General features: G+C 48.7%; 3 protein-coding genes across 5 annotated transcripts; 1 reads left to right on the forward strand and 2 right to left on the reverse strand.

Moving 5' to 3' along the window:
* Positions 1-272: 272 nt before the first annotated feature.
* Positions 273-22,635, forward strand: LOC6596775 (homeobox protein B-H2). 3 transcript variants are annotated; one of them, XM_002021856.2, is made up of 3 exons: positions 273-288; positions 10,273-11,847; positions 22,551-22,635. In XM_002021856.2, exons 2-3 carry the CDS (start codon positions 10,649-10,651, stop codon positions 22,552-22,554), a joined length of 1,203 nt encoding a protein of 400 aa, XP_002021892.2. In that variant the 5' UTR covers positions 273-288; positions 10,273-10,648; the 3' UTR covers positions 22,555-22,635. The 3 variants fall into 3 exon arrangements, 2 of the variants coding, with proteins under 2 accessions (XP_002021892.2, XP_026849899.1); XM_026994098.1 differs by lacking the exon at positions 22,551-22,635 and having other exon boundaries at positions 10,273-12,057; XR_003409269.1 differs by lacking the exons at positions 273-288; positions 10,273-11,847 and adding an exon at positions 12,218-12,246.
* LOC6596776 lies at positions 7,512-8,334 on the reverse strand. The gene is made up of 2 exons (XM_002021857.2): positions 8,242-8,334; positions 7,512-8,134 (listed from the first exon to the last, which is right to left on the reverse strand). Exon 2 carries the CDS (start codon positions 8,103-8,105, stop codon positions 7,728-7,730), a length of 378 nt encoding a protein of 125 aa, XP_002021893.2. The 5' UTR covers positions 8,106-8,134; positions 8,242-8,334; the 3' UTR covers positions 7,512-7,727.
* On the reverse strand, positions 16,157-18,218 carry LOC6596774 (uncharacterized abhydrolase domain-containing protein DDB_G0269086). Its single transcript, XM_026994097.1, has one exon. It carries the CDS (start codon positions 18,094-18,096, stop codon positions 16,348-16,350), a length of 1,749 nt encoding a protein of 582 aa, XP_026849898.1. The 5' UTR covers positions 18,097-18,218; the 3' UTR covers positions 16,157-16,347.
* Positions 22,636-22,702: the final 67 nt, after the last annotated feature.

The following is a 22,702-nucleotide window of genomic DNA, read 5'->3' on the forward strand; positions in this document are numbered from 1 at the left end:
AAAAGAAGTAGAACAGAAAAAGCAACAGCAAAAACTACAGGCAGCAGCAGCAGACGGGCAGCGGCAGCGGCAGCGGCAGCAAAGTTACGCGCCAACCAGCCTCCAGACTTCGTTCTGGCTCGGCTCTCGTTCGGCTTTCGGCATTCGGTCGGCTGCTCTGCTCTCGGGCCAGCAGCAGCAGCAGCGGCAGCAGGCACAGTTATCTTCTTTAACGGGATAAATCTCGCTGCTGCCGATGGGCGCCGCAGTCTGTTTCCAAAACGGGCGTCTAACGGTCGTCGTGCGCGGGTAACGGCAAACGGTAACACGGGGCTCAAACATTCACAGTTACAATAGACAGCAGCCGCAGCAGCAGCGGAAAGAGAGACAGAAGCCGAAAGAAAGAAAGAGCGAAGTGAAGAGCAGGCGGCAAATGCAAACAAGAAGAACATCAGAGGCAGAAGATTAGAATGAAGATGAAGTTGAAGAATAGCAAGAGCAACAGCAAAACGAACAGAAGGAAGCTTAGGTAGAGCGAAGGAATACAAAGAAGGACATAAGCAGGCAACAATAAAATAAACAATAATAAGAACAAATATACCAAAAGCACAGTTCCAAGAATACCCCAAAAAAAGATAAGAAAAAAGTACGCAACAAACCCCAAAAAAAAAAAAACCAAGACCAAAACAAACAAAACAATTTAAAGAATACGAATACCGTTGCAAGAACGGTACCAGCAGCAACCGCCCAAAGAAAAAGCACCAAAAGCCGCCTCCGTTAACGCGCGCCTAAAAAAAACAACAACAACAACACGCGTGTTACAAATAAAAATACAAAAATATAGAAGGTTTTTTTTAGTTGCATTCAAAAATTGTTATTTTTTTCTCATATTTTTTTTGCTGTTCAATGTTAAATGTGAACCATAGAAGTGCTGCAAGAAATACTAATAAAAATCAAAAATAAATTTTAAGGAAAAAAAAAAGTAAATAAATCTGAAGAGCCGGTTAAAGGATGTGTGTGTGTGTGTGTGTGCGTGCGTTTATTTGTTTGCTTGTGGTGTACGTCTGTATGTGTGTGTGTGTGCATAAAAACAACAATAAAAAAAAAACATACAACAAATAAAGAAAGAGGGAGACACAAGGGACACAAAAGAAGAGAAAAAAAACAGAGGCAAATAAAAGCAAAACACACAAAAAGAAGGAAAAACAAAAACCGAGAGTGAAACAAAATGAACAAGAGGGGCAAGGGGTGGCACAGGGTCGGGGCAGCGGGGTGGAAGCTATAAAAAATCACAAGAAAACAGCAACAACAACAACAACAGTTACAGAATGAGAATGACCCATGTGTGTGCGTCATGCACATCATTATCATCCGGATTCGATCAATGATTATCCATATCCCCACAGTCGAATTTCCTTCCCCACCCTCCCCTCCCACATTTCGCTCGGGAGTTTTGCAGAATTTTTTCCATTTCAAGCTTTTTCCATCATCTGATGGAAATCTACTTCTTTCAAATTCCAGGCACACATTTACCCACTTACGGGGATAATTCCTTTGGAAATGAACTGCATTAACTCTAGATAGATGTGGAATAGATATGTATGTACATATGTAGTGAACCTATTCCAGGACCTACGATTGGAGTTCACTCTTCAGATAGATTTATGCACATAATTAAAGCCGTTAACAATTAGAAAGAAAAGGTTGCTCCTTTCACCGGACTCCTCTGGCTTCCTTTTGGTATTGTATTCAGATTTAGATTGATTCCTGCACTCCAGCAGATACCCCAGAGAGGGAGATAAGTATTTGCATTGTTCTCAGTATTGGAGGAGAGCAGAGGTCCACTGCTTCCTCATGGTATATTTCCTCGAATCCCAGAACAGAAACTACGTTCCGACTAATTTTGCATATCATTTTGGGGCTGTTGTTGTCGCTGTTGTTGTGGCATCGATGGAGGACTCCGCCCCCCCGCCCCACAATTCCGATTTCTGGGAAATGCAAATCTAATTTAATAAACCCACACACAGAGCATGGCACTGCACGGATACTCTGGCTTTCACGGACAGCATTTTGACCTTAAGAACTCAGTTTTCAAATGACTTTCACTCACACTCACAGAAACACTCACACAAATTTTGTGATTAACTCAAAACGCTTGACCCTTGGATGCAGCCCCAGAAGCTGAGGCCACAAGCTGGAATTCAGCTCGGAAATTGAGTGGGTTTGAGTAGGTTATGGCCCCTATAAACAGCTACGGAGTGCTTTCCTTTTGGGAGCAGACTCTGCTTGAAATGCAGAGTTTTCTGTTCGCCACTTTTAGAATGTTTTTTTAATCGATTTTGGGTTTATTTTTTCTACTGAAAAACTGAATAAAAATGGCCTCCCAAAGAGTCTCGAATGACTGCTGGAATCTATCAGTTATTCATCTGGAGAAATCCCCACAGATGTTACGTATCTTTAAGATACTTATCCGCAACTGTTTGGACATGTTTTTCCCCAGTCTCGATTGCAATTGCATTGATTTGGGGCCGCACACGGCGCAAAGGCGACTGTAAAAGTGCTTCAATCACGGGTAGCCCCCCATCCCCCTTTCCCCCTTTCCCCCTCCCCCGCATTTCCCTTTGTGTGCTGATGTATGGGGCGGCACAGAAGTGTAAATAAAGAAAAGTCGTGCCCGTTGTGCAAGCACTCAAAAGTGGCTGCTGGCTGGAGGCTTCTGGCTGGTGGCTGGTGGCTGCCACACACGCACCTCAGAGGCCACCTCGCTCCACCTGCTGCAGTTTCTCGCCACCCTTCAGTGTGTGTGTGTGGCACGTTCCTTTCCTTGGCTCTGTTTCGGCTTCCTTTTTCTTTGGCTCTTTACTTGATTTAAACCGTTCTCTCTCCCTCTCCCCCTCTCTTTCTCTTTTTCCATGTGCTATGTCATCAATGTTTGCACGTTTCGCTTTATTTATTTGGAAATCTTTTCTTATTCCCTCTCTCGTGTCTCTCCTGTCTCTTGTGTCCTTTTTTTATGCGCTCACAAAGTGTGTTTGTATTTGCTTAAAAATCAATTACGTCATCATTGTGAAATGCCAATTGGAGGATGGCAACTCTGGCAACTGTCGGGTCGGGTGTGTGGAGTGGCAACCCGAACGCCGTCACTCCATTGGTTCCCTCCACTAGTGTCAATACTTATCCCAGCCCCCCTTCCGCCCCCCCCCTATGCGACGCCTGCCCCACTCACCTGGCGGGGCACATCTGTTTCTGTCACATGCCTCACGTCCCACGTCCCAGGCAGCATCATTGTTTGCACCATATTTTATTTATATTTTGTCAATTTTTGTGCAACTTTTGCTGCTCATCCGCACCCGTTAACCCATGTGCTGTGTGCCAGAGGACACTGGGGAGGGGAGGACAGGGCCCAAAAGGTCCTTCATCTTCAATGGCAAATGTAATAACGCAGCAGATTTGACAGGCAGCCCAGTCCCCAGTCCCCAGCTTCTTCCTTCGCTCCTTTGGGTCATTTCGTTTTGTGGCAAACATTTTTCAATGGCCGTCAAATAATGCAGCACCAGCCCTGACACTGAAAGGTGTTTGTGTGTGTGTGCGTGTGTGTGTGTGTGGGAAATGGGGATCGGGAAAATTCATTCAATTATTTGTGTGTTTGTGTTTGTGGGTTCTCCCTTGTTTGGCCTAAAAAAAGGTTTTTATTCGAATATTGGCAGTACAAATTATGATAAATTATCGATAAATGGTCGATAAGTGCTGGTTATTGGCGTAGTGGCTTTGTTAATAGGTACAGAACTTTTTCTGATCAAATTTGATCAATAAATCATGGATAAATGATCGATGGGGGATAGGAACCTTACAAATGATCGATAAATCATCGATAATTTATGGAATGAGTTAATTTAGTCCATAAATAATCGAGACATACATAAAATTGATAGATAATGCTTGATAAATGGTCGATAACGGTCGATACATTATATCGCCATCGATAACAGTCGATTAATTATCGATAAACGGCAGAAAATGTCTTGTTTCTTTGATCAAAATGATATTTTAAACAGAATTTCGAAACAACTTCACAAATTGTATCGTTATCGGACAGGGCATCGATAGTTCCAGAAGTGTGTATCGGTTACGCCAACGATTGCCGGGGAAAGTCCCATCAGCGAAACACAAGCAGATAAAAGATTACCAGATACGGATTCGGACTCAGACCATTATGGCATAAGGGCAGAAGCCTCACTGAAATAATCGACAGACGATTGTCCGCCGCCAAATGGTGGACAAAAGAAAGGCCAAATGAATTGGCTGTGGATGTCTCCTGCTGCCATGTCCTGGGGCGGGGAGGGGCGGGGCGCTCATCGGGAATATTGAAACGCACACACACACACACGCACACATCCTCCTCGCGGACTCGTCCTCCCTTCGTCCGTCCGTCCGTCTGTCCGTCCGTGTGCTGGCCATTCAATTCAAACAGATTTCCCGATGAATTTCCCGATGAAAAAAAAAGGAACTGTAATTCATTTAAGTGTTCTTTTGAGCGTGTGGGTGCATGCGGCATGCGGCATGTGGCATGCTGCTTGCTGCATGTGTGCTCTGTGCCCACATGAAATTTCATATTTTTAATGACCAGCGGCTGAAGGAATGAATGGAGCCGAAAGAAAGAATGGAAGTGCGCAGAGCGCAGAGCGCGGGGTGCAAGGGCACGGGCGTTGCAAGAACCTCAAAAGCAAACATCACTGCTGATGCAGGGATGCGGCGGGATGCGAGGGGATGCTCGAGGATGGGAAATAAAATAAAATCCATATATGCATACTTTGCATTTATTAAAAAGAGAGGCCAAAGAGACAGGCGGAATGAGGGGCGGGGGTGGGGGGGATGGGGGACGTATGGAATTTGAATTCAAAGGATATGGATATATTGTGCAAAAAATAAAGGAAAATGTGCAACATGCAGCACATTCCACCGGCTTAAAGTCCGCCTTACTCTATCTCTCTCTATCTCTCTCTCTCTCTTCCTCTCTCGCTCTTTTTGGTTAATTTTTTATTATTTCTAGAGCGAGAGCGAGAGCGAGAGAGAGTGCTTTTGCCGCAAAATCACAGCGGAGCAGAGCCCGCCGCGGGCTGCACTCGTGTGCCTCCTGCTGCTGCTCCTCCTTGTGCTCCTCCTCCTGCTCCTCGAGAGGAGATGTTCTTAATGGTTCAGCTGTTTGGTTAGCAAATTGAACGAAAACAAACTTGAAAAGTTCTTGCCGCATCCGCCTGCAGATGCAGATGATTCCTTGGCCTGTCCCCAAAATATTCCTCCTTAAAGTTTTTCAGCTTTTCCATAATTTGTGGAAAAGTTCAATGCAGACTGCTTTTGCGCGGGGGTGGGGTGGGTGGTGTGGGAAATCGGATGCCATTCCCTGGAATGCTGAGGATGCGGAGGGCCTTTTGTGAATAATTCAATTCAATAAATTTGACACTGCCACTGCCACGGGGCACTGCAATGGGACTTGCCATTCAATTGAATGCCGCATCCAAACAGATGAACAGCTGATAGATCCATATATTCATGGCTCGACAGCCCCGTAGCACGGACCCACGATGACCGCAGAGTGCGTGGCATAATGATCATGTTTCCGTTGGTTTCTGCGGTCCACTCGTGAATGTAAATTACAGAAATTGCAGCTGCAGGGCGCACGAGGAGTGCCAGTGCCAGTCCCGGGCCCGGTGCCATCTCCGCTCTGTTCAATTTATTCCGTTTCATTGAGTTTGTTGCAATTGTTTCAAAATTGTCACAATTGCTGCTGCTGGCTGTGTGGCGTGCGGCATGTGGCATGTGGCAAGTGGCAAGGGCAAGGTTGCTGCTGGGGGGCGGACGCATTTAAAAATTGATGTTGCAACAGAGGCACAGTAAAAAGAGGTTAACATGACCTGCCCTCGGCCTAAGGTCCGTGTTCGACTCCTCCCCATGCCCCCGTGTGGCCCGTGTGCCCCTTGTGCCCCTTGTGCCCCATAACAATAACGAACGACGCAACACTTATGTCGGTTTACTTTTTGTTGCTACCACACCACCCCTTGCCGCACGCTCTCCAGGCTGGCTGCCGCACAATGAAGTGGAAGCAGCACCCAGCAATGGCCGTAAAGAAAGTACTGCTGCTGCTGCTGCTGCTGCCACATTCCACATTCCACATGCTGCTACATGCTGCATGCTGCATGACAGTTGCTGTTGAAATATAACCTTCACTCGGAGGCAGGCAGCATCGCATCTGCAGCGGCAGCCTCTACGTTGCTTTTTTAAGGCCAAAACCAGGGGAAAACCCCGGGAAAATACTCGGGGAAATCGTGCGGAAAGTGTGATGGAGGAAGGGGCGACGAAAAAACGGGGAACAATGTAAAAAAGATCTAAATACGGCAGCTACTGTTTGGAATGCACTGTCGAAAGCACTTTCGAGCAGTTTGAGATCCACTTTGAGCGAGGTGCTGCCATCAGGCGGAGGCGTACTACCACCTGCAGAGCCTCGAAAACCATGTGCCACGGCAGACTTGCAGGTCACTGTCCGGCTGTGGCACCACCAAACGAGAAAGATGCCTCCAAGAGGACGTCAGGGGGACTTCAGGACTTGCATTTGCTGAAAATACCTCGATTCTTGAGGACTGTCAAACCTCATAGGCACTCCCGGGATGGTTCAGCCTCCCCTAGGCCATACTGGCCCATGCAGGGCCCCACCAATGCCCATACATATTCCACATTCAGGTGGAAAACGGGTCACAGTTTTAGCTGCACTTTTAGGCCACACTTTGAGCTGCACCGCTTCCACCGTTGCATCGGAATAATCGCAAAATCAGTGATGGAAACCCTCCTCCAATCGGGAATTAAATTAATGGCCACTTCCTCCCTCTCGCTCCCTCTGCAGCTGTGGCCATAATCAGAGTTGCATTGTGTGCAGAGAGAGAAGGAGAGGGACAGAGGGAGAGCAATTACACGATAGAAAGAGAGAGAGAGAGAGAGCGGGAGAGCGGGGAGAGTCCTGCCCTTTAAACGGGGAAAAAATATAGTTTTTTCTTCTATTTTTTGTTGCTGTTTTTAATGGCTTTCAATGATTAAATTGTTGATAACAATTTTAAGCTGCCCTCGGCCCCCACTCCCACTCCCACTCTTTTGTGTGTCGCTCGTTAGCATCTTGTTGTTGTTTTTGACCAACTTTCTACAGAGGCAAAAAAAAAAAAAAAAAAACCGAGAGACGAAGGCTAGGAGGCTGGAAGGCTGGAAGGCTGGGACGAGTTCCATGTAAACTTTAACGTGGGCATAACAATGTGCCCTTAACTTGGCCCAGACACTGCTGCTGCAGTTCTTTCCTCCCCTCTCTGCCCTTCTCCTTTCTCGCTTCTGCACACTCTCCTTCTGTCTCTCTTTCAATTTCAATGTGCAATTACTTGGAATTTGTTTGAAGTTTCCAAAGCAGAAGCAGCAAAAGTTTTTTCATTCCTTCAGGGTCTCCCACCCTCCTCCCTCCCCCTCCTCGTTCGACGCAGAAACACACACATTAAAAATTTAATTACGATTCCACAAATCGAAATGAGAAATTTATTCAAGCAAAAAGATACACTTCGAGCTCGAGTCCTCCAGCATCCACCGAGAAGGGCATCAGGTCGAACGATTGCATGTACATTCCCCGAAAATTTGAAAGCGCGTAATAGTGTGACGTGTAGGGTCTTGTAAGCTTGCTTTCATTTCGATTTGTGTGCAGGGCCTTGTGATCCGACGACCTAAGCATCGCCAGAAGCGGCTTCTTCGGCCGGGGCCTCCTCCAGGCCGGGGGGCTCCTCCGCTTTGTCTTCCTGCTGCTCGCCATCGCCACCGTCCTGGCTGGCTGCCCCTTCAGCAGCCGTAGGCTCTACGGCCTGCTCGGCGGGCACCTGTCCCTCTGCCCATGCCTCTCCTCCGGCAGGCTTTGGTTTTTCTGCCGGGTCCCCTCCAGCGTTGAGTGCGCGACGAACCTTGATGATGTCGTAGGTGCGCTTGAAAATCAGCGCCAGTATGACGGGCCCAGCCAGGACCCCCACCCAGTGGGTGCAGATGGACTTCCAGACGAAGACGGCCGATGGCTCAGGGGGCGGTGGCCGGAAATAACGGTAGGCCTTCATTCCGACTTCCACCACAGCCGCAATGCATTCTGTGAACATCGTAAGGGAAGTCGCTTAATTCGCTATTCGGACGAATAGAAAAGAAAACTCCTATGATTCGAATTAAACTGGTTTCAAATTCAGATTGAAATCGCACCTCTGCAAACAACACCGCGAGCTCCCAGAGGCTGTGATTCGTTCGACACGAAGGCACTGATACCGTAGTCAAACAAAAAAGAACGCAACAAAATATTTTAAAACAAAAGAATATACAAATGTCGTTTGTTTTTTTTATCCCTGTTTTGCTTTGAGAAATTTGGATCTTACACAATCGAACTCACAAGTAGAACTGAATAGAACTCTGCTCCCTACGAAAATTGCCAGGCAATGGTATAGGCACGGCCTACTATTCGGTTGGATATTCCGGGTCAACGAAAGACGTCAAGTTTTTTGAGAAATTGAGTGGAAGGGCGCTGCCCCCCACCGGTGTCCATTGTTGATGAATCCTTGTCGCGGCTTAGCCGCTGCTCCTGGTGTCTGGTGTGGAATGGGGCATGGCTTGGGGCACGCTGTGCATTTTGATGGGGTGATTGTGGAGCACGAGCAGGAGCAGGAGCAGGTCTTTCCCTTTTCCGCTTCATTGCCTCCTCCTTTGCCTCCGCACAGGAAAAAAAAGGGTGTGCGTGGCGGATGCGGATCCGCAGGGTTGCCCACACATGAAAAGCACTCGGCTTACTGTTTTATTTTATGATTATTATGACTTTTGATGTCTGTCAAATGGCTGTAAATATCAATCGAGGTCAGAGGTTAAAAAACTGTGTAAAAACACACACACACACACATAAAACTGTTTGCTTCGTTGCATCGTTTCCCTATCCATTTCCATTTGCACTTCGATTTCGATTTAGTTTTTATGGCTGTCGGTTTATCAAAAATATCGACAGTGAAGCAACTCGAAACTATTTCAATTCCCCAATGCATTCGGGGGTGTCTGTGTGTGTGCAACAGACAATAAATAAATCTCTGCCGGGGCCGGGGCCGGGGCAGGGGCAGGGGCAGGGGCAGGGCCAGGGGCATCCTCTGTCGATTCAGACAATAATCGTAATAATAATGACAGCAACACCGATGTTCCAATCGATGCGCAAGAAGCCGAGGCGATGGCTGTAAACAATCTGTGCGAAAGGATGCAGGCAGAGGAGCAGGAGCAGGATGAGGATGAGGAAAAGCCAATCAAGGGAGCGGAAAAGAGAGAGAGAGAGACAAATAGCCAACAATTTTCAATGCATAAGCAAACTCCAAGCAACTCCGTATTTTTTTCCATGAATAACGAATGAGCTGCCATTGCCGGAATATTTTTACTGCTATTCCCACCCCGACCAGAGCTGTCAGAGTAGCCAGAGTTGCCAGAGTTGCCAGACTTGCCAGACTCTTGGTATTTATCGATTATCTATCGATAGCAGTGAAAAGCTATTTGGAAATAGTTTCGAATGGAAGAAGTGTGTGTTTGGGGAGAGATTCCTTCGCTACAGTGAGTGCTGAAAAGATGTTCCTCTGGTTTCCAGAGTTCCCTCTCCGTTGCCTGTCTCTTGTTGTGGCCTTTTCCTTGGGGCTTAGTTTTATGTTATGTTTTATGAATATCTTTATTTGAAACACACACAGGCACACACACACTCGAACTCTTGATAGAAGAATCACGCAATACGCACGCAAAACACAACAAAAAAAATGAACAAAAGCCACCGGCACCGCCACCGCCACAGCCACAGCCACCGCCACAGATCTGCTCTGTATATAGTATATGTTTGTTGTATCTATCGTTATGTACCCCACTGTAATTATGTGTATTTGTCTCTCGATGTATGTGCGCTTGTGCCTGTAACTGTAACTGTTCCATTCCGTTTCGTTTCTTTACCAACACACGCACACGCTATAAAAAAATATAAAACGAAAAGTTGCTTTAAAAATTAAAAACTAATGCATTTAGAGAAAGAGAACGCCGAAAGGGGAAACGAAACTCCTTTGCGATTAGTTTTATGCAAATTAAATGGAAAATACGCACAAAAAGCGAAAAGCAAACAAAACGACAAGAAACAAATTCGAAATTAATTTGCATTGAATAACAAAAGAGGCAGACGGGCCGCTCTTCGCACTGTTTCAGTTTCAGTTTCAATTTCAATTTCCATTCCAGTCAAGGATAAAACGACAAAGCAACGAAGAAAGAGGGAGAAAAAGCGAGACAAGAGGAGAGCAATGTAAAGCAACAAACGAATGGAAAATGAAGTGCCAAAGTGTTAAAAGCAACGAAATTCAATTTTTGGACGAAAGCTAGAAACAGAAAAAGAGAAAGAAAGAGTGTCGACACTCCCGAACGGTAATCGTTTCGTTTTCGTTCCGTTCCGTTCCGTTCAGTTTCGTTTTGCGCGATTTGCGGTGTTTCGTTTCGTTTCGTTACGTTCCGTTACGTTCCGCTACGGTCCGTTCCGTTTCCGTGTTTCGTTTCGCACTCTTCTCTTGACATTTTTTTTTCCGCTGTCGGGCTCTCTCCAAATGGGTTTCAATTCCTGATGATGGAGACATTTCTTGTCCTGGGCCTGTGTTTTATCCTGTACGAAGCATTGGATTTCTTTCAAGGCTGCATCCACAGCAACACCCCGACGCCGAGCGACCAGATCGAGGCCTACCGCCGCGAACTCGACGAACAGCGCCAGCAGCAGCAGCAGGAACAGTTCCTCGCGGGTCTCACGCCCCTGCTGGGCGCCCAATTCGCTGCCGCCGCCGCCGCTGCCGCTGCAGCAGCCTCCTCGGGCTCCCAGTCGACGCTGGGCAGCACCACAGCCACGCCCACAGCCTCGACGGCGAGTGTGATCAGCGACTCGTACGACCAGGACACGCACTCCCATTCGCAGGAGGCGCAACAGCAACAGCAACAGCAGCAGCAGCACTCGCTGAGCACACCGGGTCTCTTCCGTCCGGCCGCCTTGGGCTACTACGATCCGGAGGATCCGCTGCATGCCACATCGTCGCTGCCACGCGACTTCTACTACCTTCAGCAGCAGCAGCTGAAGAACAAGGCCAGCGCCAAGTCGCTGCTCTCGAAGTTCTCCTCGACCAACTCGGACAATCGCATCTACCCGGAAGCCGGGGCCAGCACGGGGCACAGTCTGCTCGGAGGAGCGGTGATCACCCACCAGCCGCTGCCCGTGGTGCCCCCCACCGAGGCGTCGTCCTCGAGCCTATTCGACTGCCAGCCCCCGGCTGTGGCGCCGCACCAGCTGCAGGCACCCTCCCCGCTGCTCCTGGAACTGAAGCGCGCCATCATCAGTCACCAGTCGCACGCCCACACCGTCTTGGACGAGGACGACGAGGAGCTGATCGGCAGCGACAACGGCTGTCCCCAGTGCGAGGAAGAAGAGCACCACCAGCAGCAGCAGCGCCAGGAGGAGCTCTACGACAACGAACAGGAGGAGGAGGACGACGAGGACGAGGAGGAGGATCTCTCCTACAACAGCAACAGTAACAGCAACAGCAACAGTCGAGCATCCTCCACACACGGCACGACGACGACGGTGCACAGCAGTGAGCCGAACATCAGCGCCTTGCTGCCACGCATCCACCACATAGCCATCGACGACATCGACATCGGGACAGCGACGGGGGCGTCGGCGTCCAGCAACGGGCACTCGGACTCCATTTCTGGGTGTGGCCTGGCGGCCACGTCGCACGCCGATTTCCGGGAGATCGAGTGCGAGCGTCTGCGACGCAAGTGCGTGAGCGTAAAGCGCATCTATAGCATATCGGAGAAATTCTAAATCCAAAACCCACATTCGATACTCGAAATTCGATATTCGCTATCCGATATTCGATATCCGATACTCGATAGTTACTGTCTCATCCAACACCTGTACAAAGCAATCGATCAAAAAAAAAAAACTCAGCAAAAACTCACCATTGCACCACCGCACCACCGCAAAAAAAAAACCACAAAAAAATCATCGCCAAAAAAGCATCGCAAAATCAAAAATCAACAAAATCAAAATCAAAAACCAATCATCAATCAAAAGTCTCAAAAACTCAATTTGAAAAAAAAAAAAAAAACAAATGCCAAATGCGACCAAAATCACAACAAAATTGCCCACAAAAGCAAAACATCCCACACCACAAGGTTAGCAAAGCAAAAATCTGGAGACACATCGATCCAGGGATCCACGGATCCTTGCCATCAAAACAGCACGAAAGAAAATCAGAAAATCAGAGTGAAAAATCCAACACAAAAATCGAATAATCAACAAAAACAAAAAAACGTACCATTTTGCGTCACAAAAGAATTTGCACATCTTGAAGAATTTTCTTTTGTTTTTCCAGTCGGTTTCTGTGTTTTTTTTGTAGCCCGCACACACACTGCCACACTGCCACATTGCCACATTGCCACATTGCCACACTGCCATTTGCCATTTGCCTGCCACAAGATGCAGCACACGGGAGCAGCCTTTCACCCAGCCACCTTTCTCTCTTCAATCACTCAATCACCACTCAATCACTGGTTCGTTCTCTCTCCCTCTTCCTTCGCATCGCATCGCACACTTTTCACCAGAGTTTTCCATCACAGAAAAGAGCACCTTGGCAGCACCACCCAACCACCCACACACCTTTCTTGAAATCTTTAGCTCTCTTCATGGATCCCATCGACAAATACAATAATATTACAAGCTATATTCCAAGGATTCCCCTCCCCCTACGGATGCCGAACAAGAACTCTATCGATTCGATTTCTTTCCGATTTGAAGGGCTCTTTAATCCCGATTAATATTTGTATTTCATTATTGATGTACCCCTTTTTACGTGTTTGCTTTGTTTATTTATTTACACACGCGTTATGCAAGAGATATCATCGGTTCTTCCAGCGAGAGCACAACGGAGCATTCCCCTTGGGAGGCAATATAGACCCAATATTTGAGTAATTTCCTGCAGATAAAACAGACTGTTCGTCCAACGCGTCATGCAGCAGACATCATCGGTTCTTTTCGGATGTGCTACCTGTTCTACAGTCTTTGGAGATCAACCGTCTTTAATCATCTGTCCTTTCGCTCTCCTTCGCCCATTCTCCTCCTCTCACTCTCCGTTTTAATCCGAAATTCACTGGAATATCTCCACCACAGCACACAGCGCACACACACTCAGCACATTCGTCACATTCGGCAGCAGATGAAGCCTTTTGTGTCCTCTAATAATTCCACAGAAAACTTTTTGCAGCAAAGTTGACCAAAGCCAAAAGCAATCGCACTCCTTGTCTCTGGTGGCCAAGAGGTTCCAGAGAACGAGAGACCGAGAGACCGAGAGAGACCGATGGAGAGAGAGAGCGATGATATTCAAATAGATTTTGCATACGAATATTTTTGGAGGAGCACTGGCCTGGGGAAGGGTCAGCAGCAGCCAGTGGACGCTGGAAGCTGGAGCCAAGGGAGGGACATGCCCAAAGTTGTGGCAAATGTTTTGTACACATATTTTTTGGGGGAGGCTCAGATTTATGCGTGTGTTTATCCATTGGACCGAGGGGGGACCAATCCTAGACCAATCCTCCCTGCCATGCATCTCTATTTTTCCTCTATATTTTCTGCCCTCTCTCTATTTTCTATTCCGGCCAGGGCTTGAATTTTCCTGCCATCAACTTTTTGCACTTTTGTGGATATTTTTGTTGGTTAACTTTTTGGCTCTGTTGAATTTACTCGGGGAATTCTTTTGGGGGAGGACCAAAGGACCCCAGGAACAACAAATATGCTAACTAGGTCCTGGCTATGCTGCTGCTGCTGCTGCTGCTGCTGGCTTTAAACCTCGGCCCTGCTCTCGAGTGTTATGCAAAGTAAATTGTACATAATTGTCAGGACTACTAGAGAGAGAGAGACACACACACACACATATATGCAAAGGGCCGGAGCAGGAGCCCAGGACAATGACTAATTTTGCCATCATTGTTGGTGGCGGTAGCACACACGAAAAGGAGGGACACACCAGCAGGATAGAGAGAAAGGGAGGAGGGGCATTACTATCATATCTTACAAATTGTCGCAGCAGCCGCCCAGGACGACTACCGCCCGCCTTTCGGGATATATCCTTTCAATTATTCTATATAGCAGAGAATTTTGCTTCGATTTCATTTCTTGTGACCATTCCCACAGATACACAAACGTACGTGCACATGTGTGTGTGCGCTTCTGTGTGTGTGTGTGTGTGTGTGTGTATCCTTGGCCCGCATTTTTCCTTTACTGCTGCTGCCATCCCCCCAGTGTGTTGCCTCTTTTGTGTCCAGGGATAGAGAGAGAGAGAGAGAGGGGAGAGGGTGAGAAGGGGAGAGCAGCATTCAACATTCAACGTTCAACGTTTTGTTGTAATCTTTTGGTCTTTTCTTCATCATCGTTTAGCTTGATGTGGTTTTTCCCTTCGACTTAATCAGTTTTACTATTGTTTGTTTTCCCTCTGATCTCTGTTCTCTGTCCTTTTCTCTGTTTTCCGTTCTCCTGCCACACACATGAATGTATCCCCCCATTTGCCACCCCCGCCCATCCCTCTGTCTGTCTGTCTGTCAGTCGTCCTGTCTGCCTGACTGCCTGTCAAATGCGAATACGGATGCCGGATCCTTTGGCCATTCATTTCTTTGTTGCCCAGGAAAGTATGCTACGATTTTGGCTGCAATTATAATGAGCAAAGGCTGAGAGATCCATTTCCATCCGCTACCCCAAGGACACGGCATTCAAGGGTAATATTCCTTCTGCATCATTAGGCCGCCTTCAACATTCAGTCATGGCCCAAGAGCTTAACCCATTCGACCCACCAGCAACATTTGACCAAATATCGGAATCGTAATCTGCCAAATTTATTTCACTTTAAGAAAATTTAAGTAAAATAAATGCCCTGCCCCTGCCCCTGCCCCTGCTCCTGCCCCTGCCATTCTCTCTGCCTAATCCCTGCCCCCGACTGCTATGCCACACACTTATCTATCGTTGGGTTAATACCCAAAGACATATTAGCCACAGACTTCGACTTGGCTGCAAGTACAACGAATTAATCTCCACCGACTTTGAGTTTACACAAAAAACACTCAAATGCGAGGAGAGAGAGGAGCATGGAATGGGCATATGAGGACGAGTAGGGGAGTGGCTCTTGGAATTATATTCCCCTCTACTTAATCTACTGAATGTGCTGCTGGTATTTCCCTGCTACCGCCCATTCTAGAGCTTAGAGGCTTGTATTCCATCGTTTGGTTGTATTTCATCGGAAAACCAAAGTATTTGCGCTCTACACTAGTGAAAAGAGCTTAAAATGTTTGAAAACAACATACATGTCATGTGCATGATTGCTCGACTTGAGTTTTGCTGATAAGAGTGGGTACTTTTGCTCTCAGAAATGCCAAAAATTCCATATATATTCCATCTATCACCACCGATAGTCGTGTCATTCCCCCATTGCTTTGCGATATTTGCCTTGTTTTTCTATTGGAAATTTATACACTTTGACAGATGACATCTGTCCAGCCGCTGGTTACGCAACTTATTGGTCCATCGTCGCATCATTTTCGGAATGTAATTGCGAAAAACTCGCTCTGTTTGTGTCCCTTCACTTGCGGGTAATTTGTGCCGGTCCTTGTGCTTTCCACCACACAATCCTCGATGCTTGCACAATTGCCATTTTCCCATTTGCGGATATCACCAGCTTTTCGCTCTCATTCCCTATAAAGAGATTTGTATTAACCTCCCGCTTCCCCCGTTGAATGTATGTTTTTTGCAGCATCAAAGTTTCCTTTTAGTTGCAACGATACACTTATACCCCCCCGTGCCACCGTGCCACCGTGCCCCCTATCCTCTCTACTCGTAATTTTTTGTTTTTGCTTTAGTTTTGTGGATTTAATGAGCGCCCCTCTCCGTCGCTGTTTCTGTGGTAACTTGTTGAGTCCTGCCACAGCCACAGCCACAGCCACTGACAGGATATAGATGGAATACTCATCCCCAGCTACCCCTCTCCCCCTCTCTCTCTCTCTCTCCCATTTTGCAACAAAAAGTTGCACAACCGCAGAGTATGCTTCAAGTTTTAATTCGTGGGATTCTCTGTCATACATTTCTATGCATTTGTATGTGTGCTCTGTCTGTGTGTGTGTTTTAGTGCCATTGTCATCTTCGTAAGAGTGCGTGTATGGAGAGGACTTTTGTGTGTAAACGAGTGTGGTGTGCTGTGCTGTGGTGTGGTGTGTGTGTGGTGTGTGTGTGGTGTGTGCTTAAGCTAGCTCTGCTCCCAGCTTCTTGTGGGCCGCATTCGCCACACGACCCTTCAGCGTGCTGAGGGCCTGCCCTGGCAGACATCCGCGCTTGGTCAGCTCATCCAGCTTCACGGCAATGACCGTGTCGATCTCCGTCTGGCGTTGGGCCTCCGCCGCACGGGCCTTCTCGAACTCGAGCCGCTCGTTCTCCAGCTCGCGGCGACGGGCCTTCTCGCGCTGCTCCATCTGGCAGGCGACGCCCGAGCGGAGCTTCTCGCGCTTGACCTTGTCCGCCTCGACCTCCAGCTTGCGCTTCTCCTCCTCCTCGGCGCGGAACTTCATCATCTCCTTGGTGTCGCGCTCGCGCTGAGCATAGTAGCAGGCCTTCATCTGGCTGAGGCGCTCCATCTGCTCGAGGTTGCCCTTGCGGAGCTCGTCGGCGATGCGGCGCTCCTTCTCGGCGGCCAGGCGCTCCGTTTCGCGGTACTTGCGCTCGAGCCGCTCGTGCTCGGCGATGAAGCGCATCTCGTCGTGGTTGTCCTTGGCGTCGAGGATCTTCTGCTGGATGATGAAGAGGGCGTCGCGCTGGCGCTTCACCTCGGCCTGGTGGGCCTGCATCTCGGCGCGCTCCTCCCGCAGCTTGGCCTCCTTCTGGATGAGGTAGTCGTGGGCGCGCTGCTCGTCGCTCTGGTCCTGCAGGCACATCATGCGCACGAACTCGCGGTGCAGCCTGTTGTACTTGTCCAGCTCCTCGCGGTAGTTGAGCTTGCCCTGCGAGATCTTCTGGATGTTGTGGGCCTCCGCCTTCTTGTACTCGTCGACGGCGGCACGGACCTCGCGGGCCTCCTGCTTCTGCCGGTCCTGGGCCACGTAGCGCATATGCTGGCGGTCGAGGATTTGCTGGCGCACGTCCGCCCCGAACTGCTTTCGCTTGTTCTCGTCGGCCGCGTCCTTCTGCTCGGCGGTGCCCCACTTGCTGTTGTTGTACTCGAGGTTCTTGCGCGCCTGCTGGGCGTCGTAGGCCTGCTGGATGCTGTCCAGGAGGCGGCGCTCCTGTATCTGGGACGTCCACATGGCGCTGCACTTGGCCTCCGAGATGGCCTTGGTGGCCTCCCGCACCCGTTCGTCCCTCTCGTACCGGGCGTTCAGCGAATTGTGCAGCACCTGGAGGCGCTTCGCCTCCGCGCGCTGCTCCTCGTCGATGTCGGCGGCCTCGACGTCCTGCTGCCGCTGGCGCTCGCGCTCCTTCTCGCGCCGCCGCTCGTCGATGCTGTGAAAGTAGTTGCGCATCCGCTCGGTCTCCTCCGTCTGGAAGCGCTGCTCGTCCTGCCTCTGGGCCTGCTCCGACCGCTTCTCGTCGGCGGTCTTGGGCCGCAGGGACCGCATCCGGTCCAGCTCCTCCGTCGTGAGCTCGGCAAAGCCCTTCGACTCCCACGACTGGCCCTGCACGTGGAAGAACGTGGCCTTGCCGGACTCGACCCGCTTCTGGCTGGGCGTCGGCTTGTTGCTGCCGATGCGACGTGCCACCGCAGCCAGAGCCCCTGGCACAGGTCCCGGCGGACGTGTGCCCGGCGGCAGGATGCGCTTGCCCTGCGCGTCCTTGGGCTTCACAGGCCTGTCCCTGCGCACGCCACAGGGGGCGGCCTCCACCTTCGGCACTCTTGAAGCGGCATTCTCAAAATACACCACTTTCCCGGTGCGATCATAGCATTCGGGCGGTAGCAGTCCCTTCGACGCCCGCGGCTCGCATGGCATTTCCTTGGGCATCTTTCGAGCGGGCGATTTCCTTTTTTCCGAAGCACAAGTTTCTAGAGTCTGTCTATGGGAGTGTGGATGGGGACTGAAGTGAGATTCAAGAGCACTACGAACTCTCTGACAGAACGATCTAAGCCTGAACAGCCCTGAAGCCTGAAAAGCGAGTGAAGGGCCCGGCATTTACTTCCGCCTGCTTTGACCCGACATTTCGGAGGCGTTGATGCCTGCCCCGGCAGCCATTCGCCCCGGCCATTCTTCTGTGTTCCTCCAGTGGTCCGTGCAGCAGCAGCCCCGCAGCACCACTTGCTGCACGCTGCCTTGGCTTCTCTCTCTGTGCCGCAGCAGCCAGCCCCAGTGGCAGCAGCTGCAGGTGGCATGAAAATTTAATTACACGCCTCGCTGAGATGCGGTCGGTCCTGCCACGGCCACTAGAAAAATTCTGGGATAAGCGACGGGGAAATTGTTGAAAAATTGCATTACAAATTGAGTTGTGGCTTAGGTTAACTTTCCACACGGGAAGGGAAGGGAAGGGAAGGGGGGCAAGTAGAAGGATTCATAAATCCAGAATTTAAACTTTTCCTTCATATGGGCTTTTCCAGCGAAGGATGTGTCGATTGCCATTACAGTTTCGGCATTCCATTAGCTCTTTTTTTCGGAATCGTGTTCCTTTCCCACCATTCCTAAGGGAAAAGACAGCGCCTAGGCCTAGAGAGAATCCATTAATGGGCCGTCTTTCACAGAATATTATTTCCATTTAACTCAATTCCATTCTTGTCCACTCTGTTCCAGTTGAACCTTCTGTTCCAGTCCGTTCCATTCCACTCTGTTGCAATTTCCCTTTAAATATGAATGGTTTCCTCTACATATTACGTATACGCCGCATGGTCGGTCCGCCTGGTCTGTTCGCCTGGTCTCTTCTTTTTCTGACACACACAAAAAACTTTTGCACATTTCAATGGCAATAAAAGTGATTTAATAAGGCACGAAAGCAAACGAAACGAACAGCGAAAGGCGAAAGAGGCACATAAATGAGAGAAAAGAAAAAAAGATGCGAAATCCAGAGTGAAATCAATTTGATTTGTCGCCACAGACGATTGTTGTTGGAGCGGCAGGCGGGGATGCAGACAGAGACAGAGAGAGAGGGAGAGAAAGAGGTGGGGCCACGCCCAGTGCGTGTGATTAAGTGCGCGTTTAATGTGCACGCCATGGCCATAAAACAAATTGTATGCAATGCCAACAGACCCCCAAACGAAGAGCTCCGACAGAGGCACACAGACCCCGAGAAGTCCGGGACCGACCCCACTCAATCCTTCAGCTAAAACTTTTGTTGCCTGCTCGACTACTCGCCCGAGTCTGTGGGCTTTGAAATGTAAATACAGCTCATTATTTCCAATGCCCTGCCATTCATTTGCAAAGTTTCCAGTCTGCCCGCAGCCCCTCTCTTGCAGCAATCGCAGCACTCTTCTGCCGCACAGAACACTGGGCTGCGGCGGCAATCGTTAGCTTCTGTAGATAAATATTTTCATCCACTCTTAAGCCCATCTATCGACAGATTCAATGACGATTTTTTACTACAAATTTTAAAACCATTTCACGTTGCTGTTTGATGGGTAATCCCACTTTTAAGGTCATTAATTATAGATAAATCATGGTAGATAAATCGGATAATAATCACGAAGGATATGATAAAATATACGAAGAGCAACCAGACGTGTGGTCGCTCTTCCTCAGACTTTGTCATCAAGAATCTTCGATAATTTAAAAGCACATCTCTAGTTGTTCTCTACTTCAATGGGTGAATCAATTAAATGAAAGGAAGTACAAAGTACTGCTCCTAAAATGTTCCATTCTTCTCCTCGAATTTCCCTCAATATTCACTAAAAACTGATGGGATTTCTTCACACTTTTTTCCATCGAACAATAACACATTTATCGATAGAATTTCACTTATGTATCGTTAAGATAGATGAATAACTATCGAAATGAAGCCTAAGAAATGATTTTTCAATTAGCTATCGATAAAATGCCACCTCAAAGCACAGTTATCGATAACCGATGACCAATAGCGTAAAGTATTTAAAAGCGAGCTCCTGCAATAGTTCGCCTCAAATTTCACTCAATTTCCTCTAGTTTCCGGCCCAAGGTGTGTGTGTGTGTGAGTTGTCTGCCACTGGGTGTGGGTGTGGAAGTAGTGGGGAGGGATCCTTGGGTCACCTTTAATTAACTGTAATGCCAGCTAGTGGCAATGGCAGTGGCAGTGGCAGTGGCAGTGGCAACATGGCCAACGTGTGTGTAATGGTCTCTCTCCTTGCCACACGATGTGTGTGTGTGTGTGTGTGTGTGCTGTCCGCCGCCCCAAGGGTTTATTATTTTCACTTAATTTTTGCTTGAATTCCCCCTTGATTTTTCCTCTCTCTTTTTTTGTATGGTTGTTGATGTTTTTTTTCCTGCTCTGCTGTTGGCCCGAACTTTGGTCTTTTGCTTTTCTTGTCTATTCAATTTACGTGCCACAGAAAGAGGCGGAGGCGGAGGCCGAGGCCGAGGCAGAGGCGAATCAAATGGCGAATCATCACAGCTAGGCAGAAAAACAGAAAAGAATGGATTCTCTTGTTTGTGAGGGGCCTACGGACAGCAACAAAATGCCGCTCAAATTGACTTGGCCTGGTCCCAAAAGGAGGGCAGAGGATGACTCGACACACACACACACACTCGCAGACAGGCACACGGATAGGCACACGGACAGGTGATGCTAAAAAGGATCTCTGGATCGTACGTCCTTCCTCTGCGGAGGAGGCAAAAGTCAGAGGCAACTTCCTGTGCTGGTCCTGGTTCTGGCCTGGCGACAAAGGCATGTTTCGCCTGCTGCACAATGGCAAATAATTCATAACTTGGCTCAAAAGTTTGATTTAGCTGCAGTTAATACACTGTGTGTGTGCCACACCCCCACACCCCCACACCCGCGCACACAGCCCCCTCGGCCGACATTCTCGACAGTCAGTCCTTTCCCCACAAACAAAACTCTTGGCATATTTCTGCTTCTCATCCTGTTGGCCATACGTCGGTTTGCATAAATTTTACCACACTTCCCTCCGCCGCCTCATGCCTCCACGCCGTAGTAGGCTCCTCAGCCCCCGCTCCTGTTGACAGCAACGTTTCTCCTTCTGTCTCTCTCTCTCTGTGGCTCTCTCTCTCTCTGGGGCAGCATCAGCAGATAAATTACGCTTGAAGCGCCAGGGCCAATGGAAGCGGAAGAGCCAACGGATGATGGCAGGCAAAGCCAAAGCCAAAGCCAGAGACAGAGCCAGAGACAGAGCCAGAGATACAGCAAGAGCCCACAGGCCAAGGACTGTATGCTTATTTTTCTTCAACTGTAACTGCTGCCAGAACCGTAAAAGATGAGCTACAGAGATGAGGGCAAGGGGGCAGGGGCAGGGGCAGGGGCAGGGGCAAGGGGGGCACACATGAGGCCTGCCTGTGGGCGACAGGCGACAAAAGTTAACCAGCAAATCGTTTTCTACTTGAATTTGTTCAAAGTTTAAGTTTATATTTTGATATGCCATGTGTTATCGATTAAATATCGATAGCAGAATTCGATAAACAATATTAAATGGTGTCTAATCGAGAAGAATTTGCACTTATCGATATCAAGGGAGTCTCGAAGGCCTCAAGTTTATCGAAGAAGCGCTTAAACTTTTTTCCAAAAGTGAAACTTGACAATTTTGCAGCCTGTGGAATGCCGGAATATCCCCTGAATGCCAGAGGACTTTGTCAGCTTTTGACTGGCGCTTCCTTGCCTTTCCCGGCATTTTCCCCGCTCCTTCGCAGTGTCTTCGGCGGAGGCTCTTAAAATGCTGGATGCTAGATGTCTGCTATAAATTTTTAACAACCATTTAGCTTGAATTTTATTAGTCCCCAGCCAGCGGTCAGTGCAGCACGGAATGACGGAGCGCCATCGTCTCCGCAGGAGTATTGCTGTCATGTTTGCTTCTGCTTCTGCTTCTGCCGCTGCTGTTTCTGCCTCGTATATTTCTGAACCAACAATGTGCCAAATGCCAATGCCCACAAAGTCGCACATCACGCAGTGACATTTTGCATTTTGCAGCTCATCTTTGGGACATTCTTGTGTCGGTTTTATGGGGGCCTTCGCGTTGCCTACTTCTAGGCCATTGATAGTGGCCCATGCTGCGACTGTGCGGGGCCCATAAACTATACAATAGACTGGCTGTAACAGTGGCTGTACGGACCAGCAGCCAGACAGCCTCTCCTGCCGCTCCCAGTTGTGCGCTCGATGTCGACCGATAGTCACCGATTAGGTCTCCGGGTCTTCAGTTTTCGATTTTGGTTTCCCTTCCGTTTTTGGCAAATTCTTTTGCGAGCTTCTCCCCGCCCCATTCCTGCTCGAGCATCTGTCGAGTGTGTTGGGTTTTTTGGTGTAACGCAAACGAAACAAACGAATATGCTTTCAGTTGAATAAAATATGTGTGACGCCAGAGGAACCACCAGTAAACAAAGCCAAAACAGCAACAACAACAACAACAACAGCAACAACAATACAACAAAAGTGAAAAACTAAACGAAAAACTCAACCCCTCATAAAAAAAGATAAACCGAAACCGAA

The sequence above is a fragment of the Drosophila persimilis genome, unplaced genomic scaffold (assembly GCF_003286085.1).
Source record: "Drosophila persimilis strain 14011-0111.01,24,50 unplaced genomic scaffold, DperRS2 tig00001237-arrow-arrow-pilon, whole genome shotgun sequence".
Taxonomy (NCBI): domain Eukaryota; kingdom Metazoa; phylum Arthropoda; class Insecta; order Diptera; family Drosophilidae; genus Drosophila; species Drosophila persimilis.